Source organism: Ananas comosus, linkage group 5 (genome assembly GCF_001540865.1).
Source record: "Ananas comosus cultivar F153 linkage group 5, ASM154086v1, whole genome shotgun sequence".
Classification (NCBI taxonomy): Eukaryota; Viridiplantae; Streptophyta; class Magnoliopsida; order Poales; family Bromeliaceae; genus Ananas; species Ananas comosus.
The window spans coordinates 5,764,055-5,781,874 of record NC_033625.1 but is presented as its reverse complement, the minus strand read 5'-3'; the positions used below and the strand labels follow the sequence as shown (position 1 = coordinate 5,781,874).

Sequence of the window (17,820 nt, the reverse complement as noted above, 5' to 3'; positions counted from 1 at the left end):
ACTAATTGCGTAATGGCGGCTATACCGAAAAGCAGCAAATACAACTCCTCTTGATAAGCACTTAAGGACCAAGTGCTTCTTAAAATTTTTATTCAAAAACATGAAGAACATGCCCAAGCTTGAGTAACAATGTAGATTTTTTTTTCTCTCTCTATCGCGAATCCTCATAGCTCGTCGGCCATCGTAAGCATGCCGAGCTCACGCGCAATTTCGGCTCATGCTTAAGAAAGAAGAGTGATCCACTACCTCTAGATTGTGACAATGAGATCATGGTAACCAGCTATAGTGCCCCACTTTCCACTTGGCTCTTAAACAGGTACAAAAAATCATTCCAAGGGACCAGATTCCTTATAGAAGTGCTTTATATATATTCATACTTGTAGCTTCTCTTGTTTCTGTGGTAGTTCATATATATGCACCATCAATTTCCTATCTACGTGTTTTCTAGCGTTATTGGTGGTTCCATTATGCTCTGAAGTGCTTGTACAAATCTTCTTTTTATTTCTTTTTTATACTTTTGTTTGCATATCAAGTGCTACATATATATGTCCACTAAAGTTTCATCATGGGCCAAATTAGTTAAGTTGCATGACATGATATGGCACTGCTAGGTAACACTTTTTGACCAAACATTAATTATTGTATGATTATCTCAAACCCCTGGTGGTATATATCTTATGTGGGTTTTGCTTTGTCTATTAAGTATAGTCTAATTACTACTAAATCAATCATGGTTTAATTATATAAATACACACACACACACACAGACAAACACTCACTTGTGCACACCAAATTGTGAACTCGACGTTCCTCGACTTCAGTTTTTGCTGAAAATTATAAGGATGAAAAGTGCTTACTATGTGGTGGAGTTTCTAGTGCTTGTAGAAGTGATCTTGAGAGGAGGAGAAGCTCTCAGCATGAACTACTATGGCATGAGTTGCCCCTTCGTGGAGCCGATCGTGAGGATCGTCGTGAACCAAGCTTTGCACAAGGATCCAACACTTGCTGCAGGGCTTCTTAGGCTTCACTTCCATGATTGCTTTGTGCAGGTTCTCAATTACAGTTACTTCATATATACATATATAATATCTCATCTTATTTACTTCAATAATTACAACTGTATCTTTATCTTTGTCAATAGCAAAGAGTAAATGATTTTGAACTTAACTTTTGATTTCATTTTAATCCTCATAGTTTTGATCGTGACAATCTAGTCCATCAAGTTTGTTCTGCATAACAATTGAGACGTGCAACGTCAGTATCATTGTTGGAAATTTTTTTTTTCTTTGCCTAAATCAAAATTTCGGGGGCGAAATGAAAATTATGTCAAACTAAATGAACTCAATTGTTACAATTGAAACTCCGAGTCTTTTTTTCTCTTTGTTTTTCATCTTTTGGCATTAAATGACAGGGGTGTGATGCCTCAGTTCTACTTGATTCGACAAGCGGTAACACAGCAGAGAAGGACTCGCCTGTGAATCTAAGCCTACGAGGCTACGAAGTGATCGACCAAGCGAAAAAGTTCCTCGAAATGCAATGCCCTGGAATCGTTTCGTGCGCAGATATCGTCGCACTAGCAGCTAGAGATGCAGTTTTCTGGGTATCAGATTTACGCTTTCATCTCCTTAAACTCTACTTTGAGGAACTACAATGTTTTTCTAAAAAGAACACCATGTTACAAAACAATGAGCAAGTTTTAGCTTATTGAAAACTTGGCAAAATTGTCTTCACTTGATTCTTTTCAACCAATATTTCGAGGTTATGCTATTCCATCATTTTACGAATTGAATTTTAGGCCGGAGGTCCATATTACGATATCGTCAAGGGGCGAAAAGATGGGACGAGGTCGAAGCAGGAAGACACTTTTACGAGCCTGCCGGCACCGACACTCAATACCACGGGGCTCATCAATGTGTTCAGTCAGCATGGATTCACGGTTTGGGAGTTGGTGGCTTTGTCCGGTAAATCCCAGATGTTCTGATTCTCAATTTAAATTTGTCGTCACTCGAATTAAATTCAAAACTTTGTAAGTTGAATTATTTTTGTACTTGCATCAGTTTGCTTTGATGGATTGAAAGCAAAAAGAAAATGGATCGAGAAAACAATATAAACATATGCCATATCAATTTCAAATAAGCTTCTAGATCTAGTAGTAGAAGCTTCACGATAAATTTTCATTTTTTATTACAGTACTTTTTTAAATAACTCTACTTAAATAGTACTACTGCAAAAGCTCGAACATGTCATAGTTACTCAAGAAGAGGCAAACTATAAAATCTACTTACAAACATTATTAAACAATGATCACAACTCCACTAAATTGTCTCTCTTTTTGTTCTACTTGTTTAAGGTGGCCACACCTTAGGTGTTGCAAGGTGCTCATCATTCAAAAGTCGGCTCAGCAGCTTCGACTCGACCCACGACGTCGACCCGAGCATGGACCCTACCTTCGCGAAGACCCTGTTGAACACTTGCAGCGCCGGAGACAGCGCGGCCCAGCCCTTCGACGCGACGACGAACTCCTTCGACAACCTCTACTTCAGTGCACTACAGAAAGGCGACGGCGTGCTCTTTTCAGACCAAACACTATATGTTTCCCCTCAAACTCAACAAATTGTGAACTTCTTTGCGATGAACCAAGCCATCTTCTTCTTCAACTTCCAACAAGGGATGATGAAGATGGGGTCTCTTGATGTCAAGGAGGGGAGTCAAGGAGAAGTTAGGGCGAATTGCCGCAAGATCAATTGATGCAATTGCCCTCTTTTTGGTACTAGTGCATGCTTTGTGTTGCTAAGGAACTTAAAAGTGTATGATCAGTATGTGATCCTTTTAGTGTTGTGTTAATAGATAGGTAACAACTTGAATAAAAAGATGTATGGAACTTTAGTGCGCAGCAACATATAGATAGTGTTGCATGCATGTGTAATAGGGATATACTTGTAGGGAAACGGGCAGTAGCTAAGCTATATATGATGTAGTTTTAATGGTATATATAAGATAAGATTTGACTTTGTCATGTCAATGCAAGAGAAATTTCAGTCTCAAGAACATCTTCTTTTTCTTATTTATTCACAAAAGTAAAAATTTCATTATATATATATATAGAGAGAGAGAGAGAGAGAGTCTATCGATAGCACCAAGCGCTTGGTGCTATCGAAATCGAATTTTCTACCGTTAGATTTATCCCTTTCATCATTTCTAATCGTTAGGTCATACTACATATATATATATATATATATATATATATATATATATANTGGAATACTTGCTAGTTTAACGGTGCAAAAGAATCTGAATAGGTTGAATTTTTAATAGAAAATTCTATTCACTACCTAGATAAAGGTCAATAACTCCGATCTTAAATTGAAGGATCCGATCATCCATTTTTAAGACATCGTTCGATTTTAACCGTTCATTTTATGCCCACTTGATAGACTTTATTATAATTTCGAAAAATTACGAAATTTATTTTTTAAAAGTTTCAAATACTCTAGATCATGTTTAACGGAGTGGATCGTCGATTCCGAAGCTCCATCATTAAAAACAACTTATGAGTATGAAGGACCGAATACTCATAATAATATAGTAGCCCTATTATATATATATATATATATATATATATATATATATATATATATATATATATATTGTACTGATATGGTATTAAGCTTGTGCCAAATAGTGCTCAAACCATTTTCTGTATTTACTTTGCTTGTTTAAATGAGGATAAAGGAGATGGGTCAAGAGCTCACTACTTATTTCTGTTTATTTATTTATTTATTTTTGAATCTTGAATGCACGTAGGACAGATCTTATTGATGGTTTACTTTTTTGAATTTAATACTCAGCTCAAGCTTTATATTTAAATTTGAAAATTTAAACTAGTGATTCACCATATTTGTTACAAAATTGAATCATCGATTAGGTTTAAAATACTTTCCGAGAAACTCATAGTATGCTTAAAAAGTAGGGCATACGTCACACATTATATTTCCGTTACGGTGATCGTACATGCGAAAGAATTTTTGTTCGTAACAAAATTTTTTGCTAGTAATTAAGTAATCAATTGAGGAATCTGTAATCTGTTGTATTCTTAAGTAGGACATGCATCTTATATTTATGCTTATGCTATGATAAATTAGATAAATTTTCATTGGTGTTAGATAATTAGAGAACTTTTCCGAAATATTAAGATAATTTTCATTAGTGTTACATCATCTCATACTGTATTATTTTTGAAGTAGATAAATTTATATAATGTAAATTTTAAATATATATACTCTTTAATCATAATTGATTAATATTTTATGTTGTATCACAAATTGCCACCCTATTTAATTACAAATAACATCCTTGCTACACAAAAATCTTACTCGTCCCGAAATACACGGTGGACCCCGCAATAGTCGCTGGTCAAATCCCAACTAAGGGCGTGTTTGGTACTCTGCAAATTAAACTAGCCGAAAATTTTTTTTCCATGTAAAATTTTACTTTTTGATGTTTGGTGATCAGTAAAAAAATTTTCAAGGAAAAAGATTTTTACGTATTCTCAGAAAATCCGAAGTTTTCGTTTTCCGCTCGTAGCGAGTGGAAAACGAAAACCACCGTACAAAAAATCACGGCTCAGGAGGCTTTTTTGCGCACGGTCCACGAGGTGCCTTTCACCTCGTGGACCGCGTGAGAGAGAGAGAGTCCGAGAAGCATGTGGACCCGTGCTCTCTCTCTCTTTCATTTTATATATATATATAGAGAGAGAGAGAGAGAGCTAGCCTTCTATACTATCTATAGTACCGGAGCTCCGGTAGTATAGTCTCGTTTTCGATCTTACGATATTCAAATCAACGATTCACACCATTAAAACTGATCTAGGGTATTTAAAGTTTTTAAAAATAAAATTTTATATTTTTTTCTACATAGTTTATTTTATATCAAACCATTTCAAAATTGTCAATTTTCAATGGCTATTTTCGCGAGTTTGGAGTTTAACGGTGTAGAAGAATCTAAATTTCTGCAAATTTTGATAGAAAATACTTTAAACTATCTAGATTAAGGTTAATATTTTTTATCTTGAATTTAAAAGTCTTATGCTCAAATTTGAAAGATTATTCAATTTTCACCGTCCATTTTGACATAATTTATTTACTAAGTAAACGATGTCGAAAAAAACTAAAATTTTATTTCTAAGAACTTCATATATCCTAGATCATATTTAACGGTGTGGATTGTTAATTTGAACATCCTAAGATCGAAAACAAGACTATAGTACTGGAGCTCCGGTACTATAGATAGTATAGTAGTCTAATTCTATATATATATATATATAATAAATGAGCTACCTTATGCTTTAAAAGTACCAAACATTGGTGCTTGTAGATTTTTCAGCATTTGGATCAACTCTTTTCATTATTATCTTTCTAACCATTGGATTAAATACTATAACCTATGTGGAACCATTCAACCCTAGGGGACCATTAAACTCTAACACGACTAAATATCATCTCTGACCTCTACAAATTTTCATCCAAGGATTAAAAACTTGATATCAAAAAAGCGTTTTACTATTAATATTATTCCAGCCTAATTATATATATATATATAAATATATATATATTAGAGTGAGGCTACTATGCTATCGGAAGCACGGAACCTTCCGTGCTTCTAGCTCGTTTTCGATTATTGCACTTTCAATTCGTCGATCGCTTCCGTTAAACTTGATCTAAAGTATTTGAAGTACCTAGAAAATAAATTTATGATTTACGATATCATTTGCCTAGTGAACGAAGGGGTAAAAATCAACGGCTGAAAATAAAAATCTTACAAAATGTAATAATATGACATTAAAATTTTAAATCAAAGATATTGATCTTGTTTATACAGTATAAAGAATTTTCTATCAAAAATTTCACAGGATTTGGATATTTTCACACCGTTAAACTTGCAAACGCTCACTACGACTATTGAAATTTATTGATTTTGAGCCCATTCGATACTAGGCTAATGATATCGAAAAATAATAAAATTTATTTTCTAGGTACTCCAAATACTCTAGATCAAGTTTTAACGGAGCCGATCGACGATTCGAAAAGTTACAATATCGAAACGAGCTGGAAGTACGAAAGGCTCCGTACTTTCTGATAGCATATGACCTACTAATATATATATAATATTATATATATATATATAATATATATATTATATTATTTATTATTTTTTAAATATATTATGTGTAATATTTTATATATGAATATTATTTAATAAATACACAATAACTTATTTTATAGTATTAAATATATATTATTATATATTTATTATATATTTAATTAATGTATAATATATTTTAAATATTTTTTATAAGTAGATAAATTATAATTCTAATATATGTAAAGATGTCCGTGGACCGGGTCGGTCTGGTAATTAATAATACTGTACCCATACCTAAAAAGAAATGGTTACAAAAATATATATATACCCTACCCATTTAACTTCGCGTTGGGTCCGGATCTGGGTACTAAAGTTACTAATATACCGATCGGGTCTATTTGAGCGGGTCTGGGTAGTGACTACCCGTATACTACCCGTTCAAGACCGGATATTGATCGGATCTAGATCGGGTACGGATATCCGTATAAATATATATTTTTTATAAACTTTATTAAATAGTCAATAGACAAACTATAAAGCGCACCATAAAAAAACTCGCATTCTAATAAGTTGTACCGTCCAATAAAATTCATTCAAAAGAAATATTGTCGCTGATGATGATGATGACACTGATGATGATGATGACAATGAAATATTGTTGGCGGAAATGAAATGAAAAAAAAGGAGTAGAAAATAAAGAGTAAAAAAATTAGAAAAAAGTAATGAGTAAAAGAGATAGCTAGGGTTTCATTAGGATAAAAATACGTAGTGACTCATTATCTATAAGTCATATTAAAATTGATCCTTCAACTTCAAAAGTTTATTTTTTTTTATTTACTATCGGATATTTCATCGGGTCCGGATCCGGGTTCGGATTTGAAAACTATTCCGGACCCTACCCATTTAAAAGTTAGGTTCGGGTCAGATCCAAATCGAGTATGGGTATAAAATATCCGGACCCATACCCGAAACTTTAATGGGTAATTTTTTTTATCCGTATACTATTCATTTTTTATCGGGTCCGGTTCGGGTCCGGTTCGGGTCCGGATAGGGTCCGGATCGGATATGGGATATAGGATATTTTGGACACCTTTAAATATATGTAATATGATCATTATTATATATCAATACTATATATAAATATAATAAATATATATATATATACATTAATTTTTATTTATAAATTGTTTTTTCTTTCAACTAACAACCAAACAACTCTAACGAAAAACTATTTTTTTTTTCTACAAATCAGACGCTTGAAAGCGTAAAATTTATTTTCCTTCAAAAAAAATTTTTCCATCGAAATTTTTTTTTTCCAATTTTACGTCAAACCAAACCGCCTCTAAATGAATCAAGATACCACGTGTCACGTTACCAAATTAAGATTTAAAAAAAAGCATGAGGGCAAATTGCACCACGAGTCCCCATACTTTTTTGACGTTTTTCAGTTTGGTCCTCGCTCAATCAAATACGACGTAAATATTTTTGCGGTCCAAACAAATATTATTAAATTTTAAGGACTATAGTGAAATTTTATTAAAATTATCAGAACTAGAAACCCTAATTTGTTCCAAAAGATAAAGGGCATAAATAGTTACGGATAAATCCAAATCATTAATTAATTAAACTTAATTTAAATTAAAAATCTCATCACCCCTCTCCCTTATTTTTAAGTCCAATGCAACTCACATCGCCTCCCTATATAAACCCCCACCCCCTCCTCTCCTCATTCTCCTCTATTCTCTCTTCTCTCTTCTCATTTTCGATCGGACTATATAAACCCCCACCCCCTCCTCTCCTCATTCTCCTCTATTCTCTCTTCTCATTTTCGATCGGAGCGGAGCTCGGGAAGGTGCGACAATGGCGATAGGAGAGGCGGAGAAGACGAAGGGGTCGTCGGGGGGGGAGATGCTCATCGACTTCGTCCCCGACGCGGCGGGGGTGTCGCTCGCGGAGTCGACGGGGTTCCTCAAGGCCCCCGGCGGAGCCCCGGCGAACGTCGCCGTCGCCATCGCCAAGCTCGGCGGGAGCGCCGCGTTCATCGGAAAGGTAACAAAAAACCCTAGCGATCGATCGATCGATCTCGTTGTTGTTGTTTAGCGCGTTTGTCGTTTTTCGAGCGGATCTGTGACGCGAGATCGGAGGGGCGATCGAGATCCGTCGGATCTAGATCGGACGGTCCTTTGCACTTAACCCCCTCTAATGTTTCTCATTTTTCTGAAACAAAAAAAAAAAAAGTGCGAATCTCATTAGAGGGAAATTTTCAAAAGCTCATCTCATTTATTCGATAAAAAATAGGGTTTTTTTTTTCCTCTTCTTTTATTCTTCATAAAATTAGATCTTTAAAATGATATATAAATTGTGTTGTAATGTAGTTAACTTATTATTATTATTTTATTAATTAAAGCACAATAATGTATATCTCTATAATGTTTTCAGGATTTTTTTTTAGGTCCTTTCGCTATAATAAAATATCTTTAACAATAAAAAAAAATACTGCTAAATCATTGGTATACAAAATATTAGTATTTTGACATGCAAAAAGTTAAATAAAAATATCTTAGTACATATATACATAGGCTGATCATTATGCGGCGATTGCGTGCGTCGAAGGACGAGACGTGCGCATAATTAGATGATGAGGACACGTGACTATGGTGAGCTCTGACCACGACTCGGTCAAAGTGGGCCCCGCTTTTCGCTGGGCTTTTAAGTCACGTTTCCATCGGATCATCTGGGCCGTTAGGTATTTTAGGCGGACGGTGCGGAATGGCCCTACTGTGCTCCTAATAATAATAACTTTTAATGAAAACCGCGAATAACATCATATTTTCAGAATAATATGCTACCTTTCTCTATTAAAAAAATATATTAGGATAGAAATTTGCTTCAGAATAAACTGCCTAATAGTTGCACCATATTATTTTATATTTAATTAATTACATTTTTTAAAAAACATATAGTAAAAATATTTGAAAAAACTTATGATAGAATAGGTCAATTTTAAGATCAAATGTGATTGATTGGAGATACTGTGTTAGCTATGTGACTGTCACATTTTAAAAAAAAAATTTCTTAAGCTATAAGCCAATTTAAAATTGATAACTTAACCATTTTTTTAATTTTTTTTTTATTAATAGTAGATTTGTTAAATTTAATTATTCTGAATACTTTTTCAATCAAATTACTCTACTTATTCTATTAACCATTCATGACTAAAAGCAAATGAAATATTTATTAAGAAATGCCAATGCTGCGTACGTCTCACACTCCCTCTAAAATTTAGAAAAATTTAAAATTTTTAGTATTTAAAAAAAATTGAAAACAACGACTGATTCTTTGCCCTTAAATAAAATGGTGTATGATGTGCATTCTCTTTTGACGGTACCCGGTAATAGTGTTCTTATTTATTTTACCACACTTTAAATATAAGGTTACTATAATCTAGAACGTAAAGGTGAAAAGGAAAGACAACCCAACTATAGTTTATTTTGAAATAAGCAATGCTATTGGTACACTATAAAATAATATTTGCATCTTACACCTATTTTATTTAAGAATTATTAATTTTTAACTTATCATATCAATTTTTTTTTATTTTACTAAAAATTATTTGAAATTTTATAAACTTTAAGATAATATATAAAATCTACACCCTCCTTTTTTGGTGTATAAATAAAATATTTTTTTGAAGCGATACTATCAGTACATTCTGAAGTGGGTGTATATCTTATGCTCATTCAATCCCAATGCCATTAATTTTTTATTTTTACTAAAAATTATTTAAAATTTTATCAACTCTGGACGTGAAGTATAAGATCTATACTACACTTTTCCGACACACAAAAAGTATTTTTCTAAAAATATTAATATCCATAATGCCAAGTCTACCACTCTATTAATATTAATATTATTATATCCTACCCACGTGGGCATTTTTTATTTTTTTGCTGATATATAGTTATTTCCCTGGTACCTAAATTTGGCGCGATATCCCGGTCACAGTGGTGGGGCCCACAGGGGGTGTGTATGGTTGGTGGGTAAGGTGTATATTATAGTTGCAGTAGTTGCTCCGGGCGGGGCGTCGGGTGCGTCGGATTCGAAAATTAAAACAGTGGATCCCCACTGGTGGTTCAGTCGTTCATACTCTATATATGGTGGGGCCCACTCTCACCGCTGGATCCTGGTTTTGGGTGGAGCCCGGTGGGCTCCAACAGTGCTTTTCTCCGTTGTCGGTGGCACCGGGTGCACGGTCCAGATTAACAGCGATGGGACCCAAACTGCGGACCAGGATGTAGATAAGATCAAGTCCCAAATCAATCGTCACCGTTATTTTATACCAAAATAGTAATAATAATACTAATAAATGTTCAATCATATAATCCGTATTATTCTACCATTTTTCTTTATTTCGTACGGCATAATATATGTGTAACGCCCTCAATAGTCCCACACATCGGGTGGGATACTGATTTCGATCGGTTTACATGAGGCCTACATGCTAGTAATAATAACTGGGCTTAAGCATTTTAGACCGATTGTTTGGGTCAAACTAGTTATTATTGCTAGCGGATCGGGTCGTTGCAATTGGTATCAGAACCGAATATCGGCCGGAAGTGTGAGAACTAAGTGCTATGTGGGACAAAGTGCTACACCAACGGGTTTGGTGGGAGCCACCTCTTGAACCCGTAGGAGCTACATCTAGAATCTCACATCGCCTAATAACGATACTGGTCTGTCTGTCTGCGATCTGGTTTGGACCTGACGAGGATGTCAGGGTAGGGTCTAAATAGGGGGAGTTTGTAACGCCCTCAATAGTCCCACATCGGGCGGGATACTAATTTCGATCGGTTTACATGAGGCCTACACGCTAATAATAATAACTGGGCTTAAGCATTTTTGGCCGGTGGTTTGGCCCAACGAGTTATTATTGCTAGCGGGTCGGGTCGTTGCAATTGGTATCAGAGACGAATACCAGTCGGAAGTGTGAGAACTAAGTGCTATGCGGGACAAAGTGTTACACCAACGGGTTTGGTGGGAGCCACCTCTTGAACCCGTAGGAACCACCTCTAGAATCTAACATTGCCTAGTAATTCTGGTCTTGATTTGTCTGTTTGTGATCTGGTTTGGACCCGACGAGGACGTCAGGGTCTAAATAGGGGGAGTTTGTAACACCCTCAATAGTCCCACATCGGGTGGGATACTGATTTCGATCGATTTACATAAGGCCTACACGCTAGTAATAATAACTGGGCTTAAACATTTTGGGCCGGTGGTTTGGATCCAACGAGTTATTGTTGCTAGCGGGTCGGGTCGTTGCAATTGGCATCAGAGCCAAATACTAGCCGGAAGTGTGAAAACTAAGTGCTATGCGAGACAAAGTGCTACACCAACGGGTTTGGTGGGAGCCACCTCTTGAACCCGTAGGAGCTATCTCTAGAATCTCACATCGCCTGGTAATGGTCCTGGTCTGTCTGTCTGTAATCTGGTTTGGACCCGACGAGGACGTCAGGGTAGGGTCTAAACATGGGGAGTTTGTAACGCTCCCAATAGTCCCACATCGGATCTGTCTGTCTGTGATCTGATTTGGACCCGACGAGGACGTCATGGTAGGGTCTAAACAGGGGGAGTTTGTAACGCCTCCAATAGTCCCACATCAGATGGGATACTATTCTGATCAGTTTATATGAGGCCTACACGCTAGTAATAATAACCAGGCTTAAGCATTTTGGGCCGATGGTTTGGATCCAACGAGTTATTGTTGCTAGTGGGTCAGGTCGTTGCAATTGGTATCAGAATCGAATACCAGTCGGAAGTGTGAGAACTAAGTGCTATGCGGGACAAAGTGCTACACCAACGGGTTTGATAGGAGCCACCTCTTGAACCCGTAGGAGCCACCTCTAGAATCTCACATTGCCTTGTAATGGTCCTAGTCTGTCTATCTGTGATCTAGTTTGGACCCGACGAGGACGTCAGGGTCTAAACAGGGGGAGTTTGTAACGCCCCTAATAGTCCCACATCGGATGGGATACTGATTTCGATTAGTTTATATGAGGTCTACACGCTAATAGTAATAACTGGGCTTAAGCATTTTGGGCCGATGGTTTGGGTCCAACGAGTTATTGTTGCTAGCGGGTCGAGTCGTTGCAATATGAATGTCAAAATAAGTGATCGGATAATAATCTATTAAAGACTAACTTATGTAATTGTAAAATAGGATTTTGATTTTTACTTACAGATCTTGCTATTTATAATTTGGTAGGATAATATATTTCAACCTAGGAGGCATTTATTTGAATTGAGCTATGATAGTTTAGTCATTGGTGCTTATAGGTTTTCTCCTCTTAGATTAAGGAATGTGCAGCTAGGATGACAATAGTACTCTAGAATTTTATTTTTCTTTGTGAAAAAGGTAGCAAGCTACCTGCTTCATTCATTAAATAAAATGAACTGAACTTACATGATGGAAGCAGCTAAGGACTCCGAAAATAAAACAATAAAAAAGAGGAAAGAGAGAAAGAAAGAAAGGAGTAAAAAGGAAAGCAAGAAATAAGGAACAAGAGGCAAGGGGAGACTCGTTAGCGCAGTGCATCCCAATAGTTCGTCAGAAGGTTTACCCGTTCTAGAGACCGGCTAGCGTTGATCGGTATTGCCTGGAACACAGAGTTGTTTCTATCTCTCCAAACCACCCACCAAATTGCTGCTAGGAGGGTAAGTCTTTTCGGTCTCGTCAAGTCGGCAGAAATGGTGGAGGTAGATGTCCAAAGCATGCAGACATCCCCCGGGGTGCCGCCAGGTATGTTCCACCCACCTACAATGAGGAGGAGGTATCGAACAAAGACGCAGTCGCAGAATAGATGGTCGCAACTTTCCGATAGCACAGCGCAGAAGACACAGTGTTGGTCAACCGCCATGCCCCGGCTGCGCAATCTATCCGATGTGGGCAATCTCTTTCGTAGCAGTAACTAGATAAAGAGTTTGACTTTGATTGGGATTTTCAAGTTCCAAACTTCGGTGTTCGTCATGTTTATCTGGCCAGCATTGGTTATGAACTGGTATAGGGATTTGACAGAAAATAATTGATTGGAAGTCCACCGCCATTTGCAAGAATCCGCTTTATTGCATAGGGCGCAGTGATTTTGGAGTTGCCTTTCCGGAAGAAGGCTCGTCGCAAAGCTTCAATCCGATGTAGTACCCATTGCGGTGCTTTGAAGATGGAGAAGTAGAAAAGCGACAGGTTGGAGAGAACCGAGTTGACGAGGGTAAGCCTTCCCCCTAGGGATAGGAGCTTAGTTTTCCAGCCATTGATTCTCTCCTCTATACGGTTGATGACCAATCTCCAATCCTCTTTACGAAGTCGCTTGTTGTGGAGCGGTAGCCCTAGGTAGCGAAAAGGTAGGTTTCCGATGCGACATCCAATGATGTTAGCAAGTATGTCGGCTTTGCGTGAATTGTGGCCGATGTAGTAAAAATTCGATTTGTTCTTGTTAACCCTTAAACCAGATGCCCATTCAAAATTGTTCCAAATGAATAGAAGGTTGCGTAAGGATCACTTCCTAGGCTCACAGAAAAAGATTGTGTCGTCAGCGTATTGGATAAGCGCCGTCCGACATTGATCGGATGGTCCAATGCCGCTAAACAGGTTATTCTTTGTTGCCGATTCAATCAGCCTAGCCAGACTGTCAACTACTAATAGGAATAGATAGGGGGATAGAGGGTCTCATTGTCTAAGTCCCTTCCTTGTTTTCAACCATCCGGTCGGAAGGTCGTTCACTAGGATGTCTACTTTGGCATTGCAAATGCATTGCTCAATCCAAGCCCACCATTTGTCAGTAAATCCTAGCCATCGCATTATACATCTTAGAAAGGACCATCTTACGTTGTCGAAGGTTTTTTCAAAGTCTGCCTTGATAATTGAGCATTCCTTACCGGTTATAGAGCACCAATTAACTAATTCACAAGCGGTGACGAACGAATCCGCCAGCTACCGGCCCTTGAGGAAGGTCGACTGTGTAGGGGAGATGATGGAAGGCAGGACTAGTGCGAGTCTGTTAGCCAGCACTTTGGAGATAATTTTCTGAATTTCGTTTGATAAGGCTAATTGGTCGAAAGTCGGTCACCTTTCTTGCGCCTTTTTTTTTGGGTATAAGGCACACGTAGGAGTAGTCCGTCGGACCGGTAAAAAGTTTGTCCTCTTGGAGTTCTAAAAAAACGTTGAAAATATCATCCTTGACCAACTCCCAGAAAGTTTGGAAGAAGAGTAAGTGGATGGTTGGTTTAAAGTATATGATCTAATAGGTGAAAATGGTCAAAGAAATAAATATAACGGCGAAAAACTTACAAGCACCAAGTGCTTGGTACTTTTCAAAGCACCATAGCTGGACTCCATTTATGTTATGTCCTAAAAATGATATTTAATCATATTTCTAACTTTCAATCACAATAAAGTATTTTCATACCAAATAAGATACAGTATAAGTTATTGAAGCTTGCAAGCAAGGTCTGATGGTAAATTCTGTCTGTGTGGAATAATTGAGAGGGGAAGACTTGAACTGGAAGATTAGATACCAAAATTAAAATTTTTAAAGATCAAAATTTTAAATTAAATAAATGAGTTATAGTTTAGATAAGTTTAATACATAAGGTATTAATCTTGCAGTTTTAGTTTGCTATTGCTTTGATGAATATATTATACCTTTTTCATTCAAAAGCCATCATCCCCTACTTGTCATATTAAATTTTTTTTTTTTCGCTTGTTTACTAAAATCAATCTGAATTTTTGTGAACTCTCGGATAGATATAAAATGTGCACCATTTTTTGGGGTGTAGAAGTTAGAATTTCTCATAACTAATTCATTTATATAAATTTTTTTATAATATAATTTATGAGTTGAGCTAGTATAGTATTGATAGGTATGAATAGTACTTAATCAACTTTTACATTTTTAAATTATTGCCTAAACATCCAATAATTAAAAAAATTGATAGTAAATACTATTCAATTATAATCAATAGTATTCTAGCTTTACTAATAATTTGTTCCATTTATGGCACGAGGTATCACGGTGTAACCTGCAAGTTTCGCTGCCCAAGTAGTAGTTATTGAGTGATCAAGATTATTATACTGCATGAATGAATTAAGCTTGCACTGATCGATGAATCATTAACGGGGTTTTTATTTTATTTTATTTTTAAAAAAGAGCAATATTTTTGTTTTTGAAAATTTTGCTTTGATTGAAGTAAGTAATGTTTGCATGCGTGCATGCATGCATGCATGCTTTTTTTTCTGGTATATAGTTCGGGGACGACGAGTTCGGGCACATGCTGGTGGAGATCCTGCGGCAGAACGGGGTGCGGGACGAGGGGGTGCTGTTCGACAAGGACGCGCGCACGGCGCTGGCGTTCGTGACGCTGCGCAGCGACGGCGAGCGCGAGTTCATGTTCTACCGCAACCCCAGCGCCGACATGCTGCTGGCCGAGTCCGAGCTCAACCTCCCCCTCATCCGCCAAGCCCGCATCTTCCACTACGGCTCCATCTCCCTCATCTCCGAACCCTGCCGCTCCGCCCACCTCGCCGCCATGCGCGCCGCCAAGGCCGCCGGCATCCTCTGCTCCTACGACCCCAACGTCCGCCTCCCCCTCTGGCCCTCCCCCGACGCCGCCCGCTCTGGCATCAGGTCCATCTGGAACCAGGCCGACTTCATCAAGGTCATTCATTAATTGTCCTCCTCTCCTCCATTTCTTTCTTTCTTTTTTAATTTGTCCCGCGTCTGACTACTACTGTTACAAAATCATTTAGACTTAACTTCGTAAGCCTCTTATTACTATAACAAATCAGATGATCCGAAATATATGCCATAAAATAACAGTATGTGGAAATCAAATATTAAGATTCTGATGGACACAAATAAGATTTAGGACCGACTCTGATACCATGCTAATCGATTGAATATACAGAAAATGACTAAATTTTTTGTTGTAATTCATACAACAGGTCAGCGACGATGAAGTTGAATTCCTAACGCAAGGAGATCCGCAGAGCGAGGAGAACGTGTTGTCGTTGTGGTACGAGGGGCTGAAGCTCCTCATCGTCACTGACGGAGAGAAGGGCTGCAGATACTTCACCAAGGTTTTGAATTTTCCCTTTTCCTTCATTATTCTGATTATACCATACATATTATTCTCTCTAAATTGGTTCGATACACAAGAGAATGAATGTTAGTTGCATTCTGTAACAGAGTGGAGGCATAAAACACCAGTTTAATCAGTTTATCATAATGATCTCAAATTCTTCATTTCGATCTTTTCCGAAAATCTGTAGACCGCATTCAACCAATACCAATGAGGATTTTTCATTTTTGATACTTCGGAACAACACATGAAGCGACCAAAATTGAAACTCAAAACACGCCAGAACCGCCGAAACCAAAGCTCTCTACGAAAGCTGGGACGAAAGTTACTAAAAATTACACCAAAGTGCAGCAACTAAGCGTGTGAAGTTCGCGTTTGATAAAAAAAAGGCCTAATTCATCTAAAACTAACTGCGAATTTTGCTTTCCCCGTTGTCATATTTGCAGAGTTTCAAAGGCAGGGTTCCAGGATTCTCCGTAAAGACGGTGGACACAACAGGAGCTGGTGATGCCTTTGTTGGTGCCCTTCTGGTTTCCATTGCCAAGGATGGCTCTCTCTTCCAGGTTCTCATCTTAACTAGAAGTGTTATCTGTGTTTACCAGGGTAAAATGCATGATTAGTTAGTCCCCGCGCTATCCCTGAACTTGCATGCATGTATATTGAACTTTAGTCCCTGATCGTCAAACCAAAAAGAAAAAGGAAAAAAACAATCTATTTTCGTTATAAAACAAAAGGTTAGAAGTTTCTTTAACAGTCAGGTACTAAAGTGCGGTACACGCATATAGTGTTTAAAAATATGTATATAGCAATCAAATCACAATATCAGAATAAGACGTGGAGTACTCATACATTTAACTCAAAGATTTAAGTGTTGTGGTACGGAATCGTACCGAAAATTAGCTGGTATGATATGATACGGTGCATCTCGGTCATAAAAATACATATGTGCCGGTATATAATTGCATAATATGTTTATTTTTCTTTAGCAATAAAAAATTACTTACTAATTTAAAGAATAGAGAATTTTGTGCTATATCATTAGTACTGATGTTGTATTATCCTGATATCTTGTTGGCACGATGCGACATGATAAATACGATCCGGCCTTACCGATGGGCACTTAAATACTTGTTTTAACCTAGTTATGAACATAATCAGCTTTATTATACCTTGCTTAATGTGTTATTAAACTTGCATTTGTACATCAATAATAGAACGAAGAGAAACTGCGGGAGGCGCTGAAATTCGCGAACGCGTGCGGCGCGATCTGCACGACCCAGAAAGGAGCGATCCCGGCCCTCCCGACCACCGCCACAGCCATGGAACTCGTCTCCAAGGGCAAATAGTGCCTCATCATGCATTGTTATATTTTTAATTCGCTTGCTTGATTATTGTTTTAAACCTGGTACTCGTGCATTTTTATTTTCCCTACTTAAAACTTCCAAGCAAGAACAGGAGATTTGTGCTCTTTTAAGTTTTAATAAGAAGAGTGTGGATGTTGCGTTTACCCTATGGTTTAATTTCCTTTCATTCTTCAAACTTAGCCAC

The 17,820-nt window shown here is 37.2% G+C and overlaps 2 protein-coding genes across 2 annotated transcripts; both read left to right on the top strand.

The window, feature by feature from the left end:
• Window positions 449–3,048, top strand: LOC109709864 (peroxidase 47). The gene is made up of 4 exons (XM_020232216.1): window positions 449–1,049; window positions 1,412–1,600; window positions 1,796–1,961; window positions 2,351–3,048. The coding sequence occupies exons 1-4, from the start codon at window positions 843–845 to the stop codon at window positions 2,746–2,748; spliced, it is 960 nt and encodes a 319-aa protein (XP_020087805.1). The 5' UTR covers window positions 449–842; the 3' UTR covers window positions 2,749–3,048.
• LOC109710363 (fructokinase-2) lies at window positions 7,863–17,792 on the top strand. The gene is made up of 5 exons (XM_020232876.1): window positions 7,863–8,190; window positions 15,439–15,849; window positions 16,136–16,270; window positions 16,719–16,835; window positions 17,487–17,792. Exons 1-5 carry the CDS (start codon window positions 8,002–8,004, stop codon window positions 17,616–17,618), a joined length of 984 nt encoding a protein of 327 aa, XP_020088465.1. The 5' UTR covers window positions 7,863–8,001; the 3' UTR covers window positions 17,619–17,792.